The following is an 11,805-nucleotide window of genomic DNA, read 5'->3' as shown; positions in this document are numbered from 1 at the left end:
TCAGCCGAGTGTGAGCCTGTCAAACAGGTACTCTCCCATGCCATTGTCAGGGGCTCCCAGTCTCTTCAGGTTGGTGATGTGATCTCCCAGCTTCTTGATCATCTTCACTTGCTCATCCAAGTATTGCCTCTCCAGCAAGTCACACAGCTGGAAGAGAAAATTAATCCAGAGGATCAAAAGTGTCTGAAAGTGACCCCCATGACAGATGTGACCATCACAACCAGGTGGAGGTCCACTGAGGTGATGCATTTGTAAGTTTGTTTTAACAGCCTGCAGGAGGCTGGGAGAAGGTAATTGGATTTTTACCCAGAGAGTGCACAAACACACCACTTTCTTCCAAGAAGAAAGTTTACAAACTCACATGAGGGTCAGTGTGGCCAGAGGCGAGTTTGTGCAGATCCAGCAGACTCTGGTTCACATCCTTCTCCATCTGCAGAGCTCTCTGCATTGCCTCCAGACCACTGCCCCACTCATCCTGCTCTGGCTTCTGGAGGGAGGGAAGCAGGAACAGAAAGCACAGTTCAGCAGGCAGTTGTATCATTAGTCTACATCTGATCAGTTAGTTATCCCTCATCATTGTAGGGGAGGTACTGCAAACCAACTTTAATTTGAAGACAACAACTAGATTTTGTACTGAGGGAATAACAAATTTTCTAAACACATTCTACTGTTAATGTAGATTCTCAGAATTCACATGTAGAGAATAGGTACCAATGGAAGTAGTTCCTGGCTTCACTATTGTGGTGTTAGAAACATCTTCCAGATTCAGAAAGGCTGGACACTGCTACTTTCCACAGTGCAACAATTTCCTGTCTTAGCTTTTGTTACCTCATTCTGTCTGAAGGAGAGTCATTCACATTGATATCTACTCACTATTCTGGTTCCTCTCAATTGCCCTCATAAGTGCAGAGTATTTCCTTTCAACCTAAAGGAATCCTATTTTGGTGAACACCCTCCCCTTCACACAGTATTTGTTCAAGGCTAAAGCTAAATAGATGGAGATACCAGTCGATTGTAGCTGCTCACAAAAAGCTGCAAACAGAAGGCTTCAGAATCTAACCTTGATGTCCTGCAGGATGACTCGAACTCCACGTTTATTCTGGAATGCCATCAGTTTCTCAGCGTGTTCCCGTTCCTCATGGGACTGCTCCTTGAAGAACTCAGCAAAGTGATGCAGGGCAACATCATCCCGGTCAAAGTAAGAGAACTGTGGGAAGAGAGAGGCTAAAAGGAAACTGTCTGAAATTCATGAATGACACTCCTCACTCTGGAACTAACCTGGGCACCATCTGGATTCCACATTTAAGTGGTTAAAAAAACAGACAAAGCAGGAAGTCACCTTCCATGGATGATGAAGGGGAGAGCTGTCTAGAGCCATTAGACATCCCTGCTCTGCAGGTTAGAAACACTATTGTTCAGGAGGTGGAGACCAGTTCGGCCCCTGTCCAACTGAATGAAGGGACATGTGTTCATTAACACAACCAGAAAGCTCAGTCAGCAGTCTCATTATCACTATCACCCACCTGAATAACCGCAGTGTCCTACCACCCACTCCACAGAATTTTAACTGCTTTGTTAGAGAGAAAGAAAAAAAAAACACATACATAGTCTGAAAATGTGCCCCTTTCCTCACATTGCATAGCTCAAAGCCACTTCTGAGAAAGGGTCAATGGACCCAGAGCTTGGATTTCTTCCAGCTCTGTAGAGCTTTTCTAGCTCTTTTTGTTAGTGTTTAATGTCTAGCAGCAGCTGTTCTTTTAGTTCAGGGAACTTGACATCTTGAGCACAAGACAGTCCGGTGAATAGGGCAAGGTTTGAAAAAAAGGAGTATATTTGTGTCAGGAAAAGCTTTTGTTGAGAAAAGGAATACAACCAAAGTTTTACAAAAATTAATTATTGACCAAGACCAGATCATCCCTTCAGAGTTAGATGAAAAAAATCACCAAGGGTTACATTGTCCAGAGACAGCAAGCTGGGCATCCACATCCAGGAGCCAGTTGGACATGAAGACAATGGTCAGGTTTTGAACAGAGAGTCAGTGATAAGACCTGCACTAGATTGCAACAGGGGAAGGGCCACAGAAAATAATACATGTTACAGCTAATTCATTAACCCAGCATAAAAACCAAACAGGTCAACACTATCATAGCACAGGCTTCAATTCCACAAAGCTCACCATGGAGAGGTAAACATAGGAGGAATAGAGCTCCAGGTTGATCTGCTTGTTAACAGCATCCTCACAGTCCTTGTGGTAGTTCTGACACACTTGGGAAACCATCTTCACTATTCCTGCTCACAAACACCAAGAAAACTCTTGAACTAAGTCTCTCTCTCCCACAGGCTCTTGTATTTATAGTCCTGGGACCATCCTGCAGTCACACAGAGAGAGGCAGAACTGATGATGACTGACAGTTGCTGCTAGCCAATCAGGAACCACCCCTGCATACAGGCACCAATGAGAGAGAGGGGGTGGGTGTGTTAAGCAGAGCTGATCAGAGGTGGAGATGAGAGCCAGGTCTGGATGGTTATTCTGTGATTGGAACAGCAGGAGGCCATTCGGCATCTCAAACCTTCTGCACCACTCACTCAGGTCGTGTGTTATTTGGTTCTTTTTTAAAATAAGTCAATTTGGTTTGAGAAAAGTTTTCACATTTTTTTTAATTAAGGTGGTTGTGAGCAACTGCATGAGGGATTCAATGAGGAAGAGGGGCATCAGTTTCTCAGCTTGTTATGCTGGGATTTGGGAAAGAAAGTTGGGAAATTGTCTCTGGGTCATAGAAAATTGTAACAGTGTCAGCTGTGGAAAAGACAGGAAGGATGTTCCTGATTATGGGGGAGTTCAGGACCAGGGTTTGCAGTCTAAGGATACATTTAGAACTGAGGTGAGGAGAAATCTCTTCACCTCGGGGGGCTGGGTGGTGGATCCTGTGGAATTCTCTGCCACAGAAAAGGATTGAAGCCAAAACAGGAATTGGGGAGAGCTTTGAGGGCTGGATCAAAAGGGAATGCAGAGAGGGTGAGAATATGGTGCTGAGTTATGGAATCAGCCACAATCACATGGAATGGCAGAGCAGGCTGGAAGGGATGAATGGCCGACTCAACATTTATTTTCTATGATTCCACGTTTGTGCAACTAGCGCAGCCAGGGTCTTGTGGTTAAGGGGTCATGTCCCTAGCTGTGGACCAGGAGGCCTTGGTACAAGTTCCTACCAGATCCAGAGATCTTAAATCATCTCTACAGGCAGATTTAGAAAACAACCAGAACAGGTACAGGCACAAAGGACCGAATGGCCTCCTGCTGTGCCATAACAATTCTCCGATTCTGTGGTGGGTCTGTACCTGAGCAGAATCTCCCTGCCTCCAGCTCCTGCCTGTGGATTGTCACCTCGCAGTGATGGAGAGCCTCAAGTGTTCTGTTGGTTCTCAGAGTGATACCTGAAGAAGATTTCACCTCCTGGCAGCGCCACCCAGGATGGTACGATCGAGGGGAGGGTCCTGATAAAGTGCAATGCAAAACCAGTCCCCAGCGGCCATCCAGGTGGAAGATAGGTGTGTGCGATCGTTGGCTGTGACAGTGGGTGTTGGTCAGCAGTGGGGGGATCCCCAGTCAACATTTCTTTGCCAGTGGAACTGGGTCTACCTTGTGTAAAGGACCATGTCTCTGCTGGCGTGTAACAGCTTTCCCACATTAAAGGTGCCTTCTACAGGTGGAATTCAAACCCCGTCCCCAAACTCTCAGAATTTCCTGAGTGGAAATTCAGAGCGTTTTTCACAACAGGAGGCCGTTCAGCCCACCGTTCCTGTAATAGCTTCTGAAAGAGCTACCTGATTAGTCTCACTCTCCAGCCCTATCTCTGTCACTCTCTAAATTCGTCACTTCCAAGGACATATCCAACTCTTGTTCTGAAACCAACCATGGAATCGACCTCCGTCACTCTCCCAGGCAGCACATTCCAAATCCGAACAACTTTCTGAGCAAAGAGTTTTCTAACCATTTCACTCTGATCTCCCCTACTGACAAACTGTGACCCCTCGTCACTGACAAGTCAACTGCTGAAATCAGAATATCCTGCTTTACTCTGACAAAATTGATCATAGTTTTGATCACGTCAATAAGGTCACCTACAAGGAGATTTCCCCCATTTTCCTTAATCTTTCCGTGTATCTAAAATTCCCCATTCCTGGGGTCATCGTAATAAATCACCTTTGAACACTTTTGAGGTTTTTCACATCCTTCCTTGAATGTCACGCCCAGAACTGAGTACACAATGGAAATGTGGTCTAACCAATGATTTGTAGAGGTGTAACATCAATTCGTTGCTTTTATACTCGATGCCTCAATTTGAAAACACAAGGTTCACAAAAGTGGCTCAATCTCCATTAATAACAGCTTCATCCTGCCTGACCACTTTCAGATAATCACATACTTGAAACTGAAAGTCGCTGAGCTCCTGTACTCACATCAGATTTGTAACATCGAGCCTGTTTTGACTTTGTGTTTCTTCGACAAAAATGCATTACTCACTTTTTTTTGTTGAAATTGGAAAGTGATTGGCAACATCAAACCTTGTGCAGTAAATATCTGTGTGTGCAGATATTGTCCTTTCCACAAAGAAATTGTTTTTGATATTATCCTGGATGATGTAATTCTAATGTGAAGATTGTCATCCCATTCTGCGCACAGTCCGAGATGATCATTGAGAAGAAATGGGTTCTTTCCTCTCTACCCTGTCAAATCCATTAATCCTCTGAAAATTATCAATTACAGCCATCCCTTAACTTCCGACACAGAGGGACTAGACAAGCCGTTATCATGAATTAACCATCACTCTGTCCAGGTTACTTCCAGAAATTCTGTGCATAACCATCTTTGGGTCGAACCTGCCAGAACTGTGCACTCCGGCTGTGGTTGAACAGGAACTTGACCATTTCACCAAAACCTCTTCATCCAGAGGTATTTGAACCCCTCAGAGATCAGGGCCAACATTAGTTTAGAGAATGTGGTGCCTTGCCTTCTTGCATTACTGTTGCCCATTTGGTGTAATCAAACCCATACTGCTGTTAGGGAGGGAACCTGGGAGCGATGTTTCCAACACCAGCTGATCGGTGGTTTGGTGTAGAACGTGGTGTTCCCACATATCATCTGCCCTTGTCCGATGGAAAGTAGTTACGGTTTTAAGAAGTTGGCTGAGGAGCTTTGGTGGATTCCTACAGCATTTGGTAGATGGTATATATTGCAGTCTCTGCGTATGTCAGTGGTGGAAGGATAGACGAAAGTGGCTGCTCGTTTGCTGGAGGCTGTCAACATTCTGGAGTGTTAGACTGACACCTGTAATCCTGATACTGTCTGACTTGACAGAATTTCATGCACATCATTCTCTTTCCAGAAGAGATGGTCCAAACAAGCCTCTTCTGGTTCACTAATGTCCTTGTTCGTAAGAAACTGCCATCCTTACCTGATCGGGCCTTTGCGTAACGCCACAGGCAGAGCAAAGGGGTTTAATTTGAATTACTCATGGGCTGGGTGGGTAATCAGAGATGGATAATAAATGCTGCCTGTCAGTGATAGCCTGATCCTGTTAAAGCACTTACACAAACCAGTCACATTGTAATTCAGGGCTGATTGATAGTGATTAGGCCACCACAGTGCACTGTTTGGAGTCACAGGTCAGCCAGATCAGCTCTCCTGCTGAAGATTAATAAACGTAAAAATTGGAACTGCCGATTCTGCACCTGGTATTTGTATTTTAGCTTGATTTTCCACCAGGCATCCTCAGTATTTGTCACCTCTTCGTTGCAGGGTAATAATAGAAATTATCACACAGGGAACGAGGTGGGCACCGCTTCATTCGCATGGCCGTTCCTAGACGTTAGCATTCTAAGAGAAGGTAGATTTTTCCTTCTCCTACATGTATAAAGGAAATACTGAAGAAACTAATTCCCTAGCTCTGGGAACAATGACATGAGCAATTGCTTATGTCAAAGAAAAAAAGAGACTGTGGAAAAGCATTGTATCTTAGTCTTGTAAGGAGGAATTTTACAAACTACTAAAATCACTAACATCTAGGCATGAGAACAAATTGCTGGAAAACACCTCACTGTCAGGCAACAAAGTCAATCAAGAGATGATTGAGTGTCTCATGTCCAGGTTCTGTTCAACCCTTCTCCCTACCAATGCTGCCCAACCTGAGATTTCCCAGCAGGTTGTGTTCCTGGTTTCCAGAATCTCCTTATTTAAAAGAGATGCAAACACATGGCCAAGGGCAGTGCATTAGATCAGTGCCTACCCTTTAGGCAAAGGAATGATTTCAGTCAGTGTATTGATTAGAAGCTGGTCCTGCAAACTTGTCCCTGTGAGTACATGTCAGTAATGCTGATTTATCTGTCAACAACCTTACCAGTTATGGAATTTCCAATAAAAGGATTGCCCACTCAATCCCCAGACACAGCAGAATCAAACACTGATCAAGTTACTGGGGCAGGCATTGAATCAAAAGCTTGTCACAAAGAACAAAGGATTGATGATCAGACATTAAAACACAAAAAGCTCCAAGAACCAGAAGCTATGAAAATTACACACTGTGCTCAGTTCCATGGTGAACACTATTTTAATTTGCTCAGAGCACAACTAGTCATTTAGTAGAATGAGGTCACCTTGTACAACAGATATAGATATTGACCCCATTCAGCTGAGTGTGAGCCTGTCAAACAGGTACTCTCCCATGCCATTGTCAGGGGCTCCCAGTCTCTTCAGGTTGGTGATGTGATCTCCCAGCTTCTTGATCATCTTCACTTGCTCATCCAGGTAGTGCCTCTCCAGGAAGTCACACAGCTGGAAGACAAAGAGGGGAACTGGTTAAATCTGACCAAATGCAGCTTGGGAGACCGAGCAGTGAAGTGATGTCATGGAGATTGCCAAATACTTTCGAAAGTGCTCAGTTTTAGAAACAGGAGGATGTTGGTATAACCCAAGAAAACCCTCCACAATGTCAAATGAGATCTTGTGGCTAACAAAAAGGACCAAGTGTCTGATCACTGTTTTTATTCAGAAACCCAGATTTAAATACACCACACTCACATGAGGGTCTGTGTTGCCAGAGGCCAGTTTGTGCAGATCCAGCAGACTCTGGTTCACAACCTTCTCCATCTGCAGAGCTCTCTGCATTGCCTCCAGACCATTGCCCCACTCATCCTGCTCTGGCTTCTGGAGGGAGGGAAGCAGGAACAGAAAGCACAGCTCAGCAGGCAGTTGTATCATTAGTCTACATCTGATCAGTTAGTTATCCCGCATCATTGTAGGGGAGGTACTACAGGCCAACTTGACCTTGGTGAAACACCTGCTGTATTTGGTACTGTTCTTGAAGGGGACATTTCTAAACAGATCCTGCTATGCTGTGATTAGAGTGATATCAAGGCATCAGAAACATCTTGAGATGTATAAAGGCTTCATACTGATGCTTTCCGCACCTGAAAGATTTCTGTTTTCCCTTTTGACACCTCATGTTGTCCAAAGCAGCGTTAGACACCGATATGTGCTCACCATCCAGAATACTGGATTATCACAATTGCCAACTGTTGTTCAATCACAAGTGCAAAAGTGTTTCCTTTTAGTGAAGGGAATCGTATTGTGGTGAGCAACCCCCCCATTCATACAGTATTTGCTCAGTCCTGAAGCTAAACAGATTGAGCGAGCCACAATTGAGTGGTATTTCACGAAAAGCTGCAAACAGAAGGCTTCAGAATCTAACCTTGATGTCCTGCAGGAGGATTCGGCCCCCACGTTTAGTCTGGAAAGCCATCAGGTTCTCAGTGTGTTCCCGCTCCTCATGGGACTGCTCCTTGAAGAACTCAGCAAAGTGACGCAGGGCAACATCATCCCGGTCAAAGTAAGAGAACCGTGGGGAAGAGAAAGGCAGGAAAGGGAAACATATCTGATGTTAATCAATGGCACTCCTCAATCAGAAACTAACCTGGTCACTATCTTGATTCCACATTTAAGAACAAAGAAAATCACAGCACAGGAACAGGCCCTTCGGCCCTCCAAGCCTGCACCGATCGAGATCCTGTGTAAGTCTGTCATCTCTTTTCTAGGGTCAGTATCCCTTTGCTCCCTGCCCATCCATGTACCTGTCCTGATACATCTTAAAAAGACACTTGCGTGACTTCGTCTACCACCTCCACAGGCAAAGTGTGCCAGGCACCCTCCAACCTCTGCGTAAAGAGCTTGCCACACATCCACATGATAAATTGCCCGTAGCGTTCAGAAGTGTGGGGGGTTTTGGTGGGATGCTTCAAGGGCCAGTGTGGACATTTTTGGCTTAAAGGGCCTGTTTCCACACTGTAGGCAATCTAACCAAATCCCCTCTAAACTTTGCTCTTATTTTGAACTCATGACTCCGAGTCATTGAATCCCCGACTCTGGGAAAAAGCTTCTTGCTATTCACCTTGTCTATAGTTCTCATGATTTTGTTGACCTCAGTCAGGTTCCCCCCAGACCCCATCACCCTTCTAATGAAAATAATCTTAAATGCATTCATCTTTTATGTTATAGAACAGAGAACATGACAGCACAGTACAGGCCCTTCGGCCCTTGACGTTGTGCCGACCTGTCATACCGATCTGAAGCTCATCTAACCTACACTATTCCATGTACGTCCATATGCTTGTCCAATGACAACTTAAACGTACTTAACGTTGGTGAATCTCCTACCGTTGCAGGCAAAACGTTCCACACCCTTGCTATTCTCTGAGTAAAGAAACTACCTCTGACATCTGTCGTATATCTTTCACCCCTCAATTTAAAGCTATGCCCCTCGTGCTCGCTGTCTCCGTCTTGGGAAAAAGGCTCTCCCTATCCAACCTGTCTAACCGTTTGATTATCTTAGATGTCTCAATTAAGTCACCTCTCAACCTTCTTTTCTCTAACGAAAACAGCCTCAAGTCCCTCAGCCTTTGCTCGTAAGACTTTCCCTCCATACCAGGCAACATCCCAGTAAACCTCCTCTGCACCCTTTCCAAAACTTCCACATCCTTCTTATAATGCGGTGACCAGAACTGTACGCAATGCTACAAGTGCGGCCGCACAAGAGTTTTGTACAGCTGCAGCATAACCTCTTGGTTCCGGAACACGATCCCTGTATTCATAAAAGCTAAAACACTGTATGCCTTCTTAACAACCCTGTCAACCTGGGTGGCAACTTTCAAGGATCTGTGTACATGGTCACCGAGATCTCGCTGCTCATCTACACTACCAAGAATCTTACAGTACTTTGCCTTCCGGTTCCTCCTACCAAAGTGCATCACCTCACACTTGTCGGCATTAACCTCCATTTGCCACCTCTCAGCCCAGCTCTGCAACTTATCCACGTCTCTCTGTAACCTACAACATTCTTCGTCACTACCCACATCTCCACCGACCTTAGTGTCATCTGCAAATTTACTAACCCATCCTTCTACGTTTATAAAAATGACAAACAGCAGTGGACCCAACACGGACCCTTGCGGTACACCGCGAGTAACCGGTCTCCAGGATGAACATTTCCCATCAACCACCACCCTGTCTTCTTTCAGCAAGCCAATTTTTGATCCAAACTGCTATATCTCCCACAATCCCATTCCTCCGCATTTTGTACAATAGCCTACTGTGGGGAGCCTAATCGAACGCCTTGCCGAAATGCATATACACCACATCAACCGGTTTACTCTCATCTACCTGTTTGGTCATATGTTCCAATGGGAAAGTGATTGGCAACATCAACATCTTACCGAATAAATATCTAACTGCTCATTCACATATTATCCTTTCCAAAAAGCAGCTGTTTTTTGCTTTATCATGGATGATTTACTTCTACTGCTAGGAATGTAATCATATTCCCCCCTCTCAGTCCTGGATGTGAATTGAAAAGAAGCAGGATCTCTCTATCTACCCTGTCAAATCCATGAATCCACTTGTAAATTTCAAGCACAGACATCCCGTCCACTTCTACATCGAGGGACTTGGGAAAACGATTATCATCGTAGCCAATTAACTTTCTGCCCAGGTTCATTCCAGAAATTCTGTGCATAAGCATCTTTGGATTGAACCTACTAGAACCATGCACTCGAGATGGAGTTGAGCTAGAACTTGACAATTTCACAAAAGGCGGCCCAGCCAGAGGTATTTGACCCGCTCGGAGATCACACCCACCATGAGAGAATGGGGTGGCTTTCCTTCTTTAATTGCTGTAGTCAGATCCACAATGTTCCTAGTGAGGGAATTCCAGGATTCTGATCCACCAACACTGGAGAATGGGGTGTTGTGTTTCCAACTCAGGATGGCAGGTAGCTTGATGGAGAACTTAGAGGGGGTGGTTTTCCCCTGTATCAGATGCCTTTCTCCCATGGCAAGTAATTAGGGCTTTGGAAAGTATTCTCAGGAGCTTTGGTGGATTTCTCCAGCTTTTGGGAGGCAGTACACAGTGTACTCCGTGTGTGTCAGTGGTGCAAAGAATGCATCTAGTGGCTGCTGGAGGCCATCAAGTTTCTGGAGTGGTGGAATGATCTCCTAATTCTGTGCGACAACTCTCTGGAGTTCTAGAATTAAGAAGCTGATGAGGAGCATTATATTCAGTGTCAAAAACCCATCCTTACCTGGCCTGCGTATGACGCTGCAACCACAGCCACGTGTGTGACTTTGACCTGGCCTTGGGGACAATGAGCAATGGATAAATAAATGGTGTCAGCTCAGAGACATCCTCATCCTTTAAATAAAAGGAAACTGTCACCCCTGAGCACCAGTAATTAGGCAGCCATAGCACATTGCAGGTGGAGGTACATGCCGGTCAGCGTAGATCAGGAGAGCTTATTTCCTTGCTAAGCACACAAACTGCTGCTTTCTGCTAGTGGCATTTGCATTCTAGCTTTATTTTTACTAGGTGTCCTGAGCCTTTGGCATCTCTACATTGCAGAGCAATGATAGAAGTTCTACCACAGGGGCTCCAAGGTGGGCACTGCTGCATTACATAATGAGGATCATTGTCTAAAAGCAGAAAGACTGATACACGAGAAAACAAATTTTGCCATTCTCCTACAATCAGGCAGTGCCCTTACTCCTTCCCCCACTGCAGCAAAAGAGAGTAAACTATTTCCCAGCTCTGGAAACAATTGCTTATCTAAAGTGCTAAAGATCAGTGCATCTTAGATGCTGGATGTTCCACTATATATTCCTGTTCAAAAGAGTGAAAGTATGCTCAAATTGCTAGATTTGAAGTGCGACAAAAAAATTGCTGGAAAGCCTCACAGGTCTGGCAACATCTGTCACGAGATGTGACTGTATCTTGGGTCCTGGGACTGAGAACAGTTCTCTCCACAGATGCTCCCCAAACCTGCTATTTCCTGCCCCTGCTTATTTACAAAAGAGACTTGAACATTGCCAAGGGCAGTGTCTAACATTGAGACAGGGGGCTGGTTTCACTGAAGATATTGACTAGAAGCTGGTTTGGAATAAAAAAGTCAATACAACACTGCTTACTAGCCAAAAACCCAAATTGAACACTTGTGGAATTTCCACTGCGAGGATTGCCCACCTAATTCCTACAAACGAGAGAAAAGGAGCAGACGACTGGGGCAGGCATTGAATCAAAGGTTAATCAGAACAGAAAAGGAATTAATGATCAGGTGTCAAACAGCAATACCAAGAGCCAGAAGCAGCTGTGAAATTATACAAAGTACTCAGTTCCATGGTGAACACTATTTTAATTTGCTCAGAGCACAACCAAGTTACTAGCATTATGTCACCATGTACAACAGACACATTATTGACCTCAC

At 44.8% G+C, this 11,805-nt stretch overlaps 1 protein-coding gene across 1 annotated transcript; it reads right to left on the bottom strand.

Annotated features, from left to right (window-relative positions):
• Positions 1 to 2,254, bottom strand: LOC132206536 (ferritin, heavy subunit-like; the record flags this gene model as incomplete). Its single annotated transcript, XM_059640731.1, has 4 exons — positions 1 to 147; positions 362 to 487; positions 1,061 to 1,207; positions 2,177 to 2,254. Coding segments are annotated over 4 exons (498 nt in total), but the record flags the coding sequence as incomplete, so codon positions are not given.
• Between the last annotated feature and the right edge of the window lie 9,551 nt (positions 2,255 to 11,805).

This window comes from Stegostoma tigrinum, chromosome 38 (genome assembly GCF_030684315.1).
Source record: "Stegostoma tigrinum isolate sSteTig4 chromosome 38, sSteTig4.hap1, whole genome shotgun sequence".
Taxonomy (NCBI): Eukaryota; Metazoa; Chordata; class Chondrichthyes; order Orectolobiformes; family Stegostomatidae; genus Stegostoma; species Stegostoma tigrinum.
Note: the sequence above shows the minus strand (reverse complement) of the source record. Positions and strands in the feature narration are given on the sequence as shown.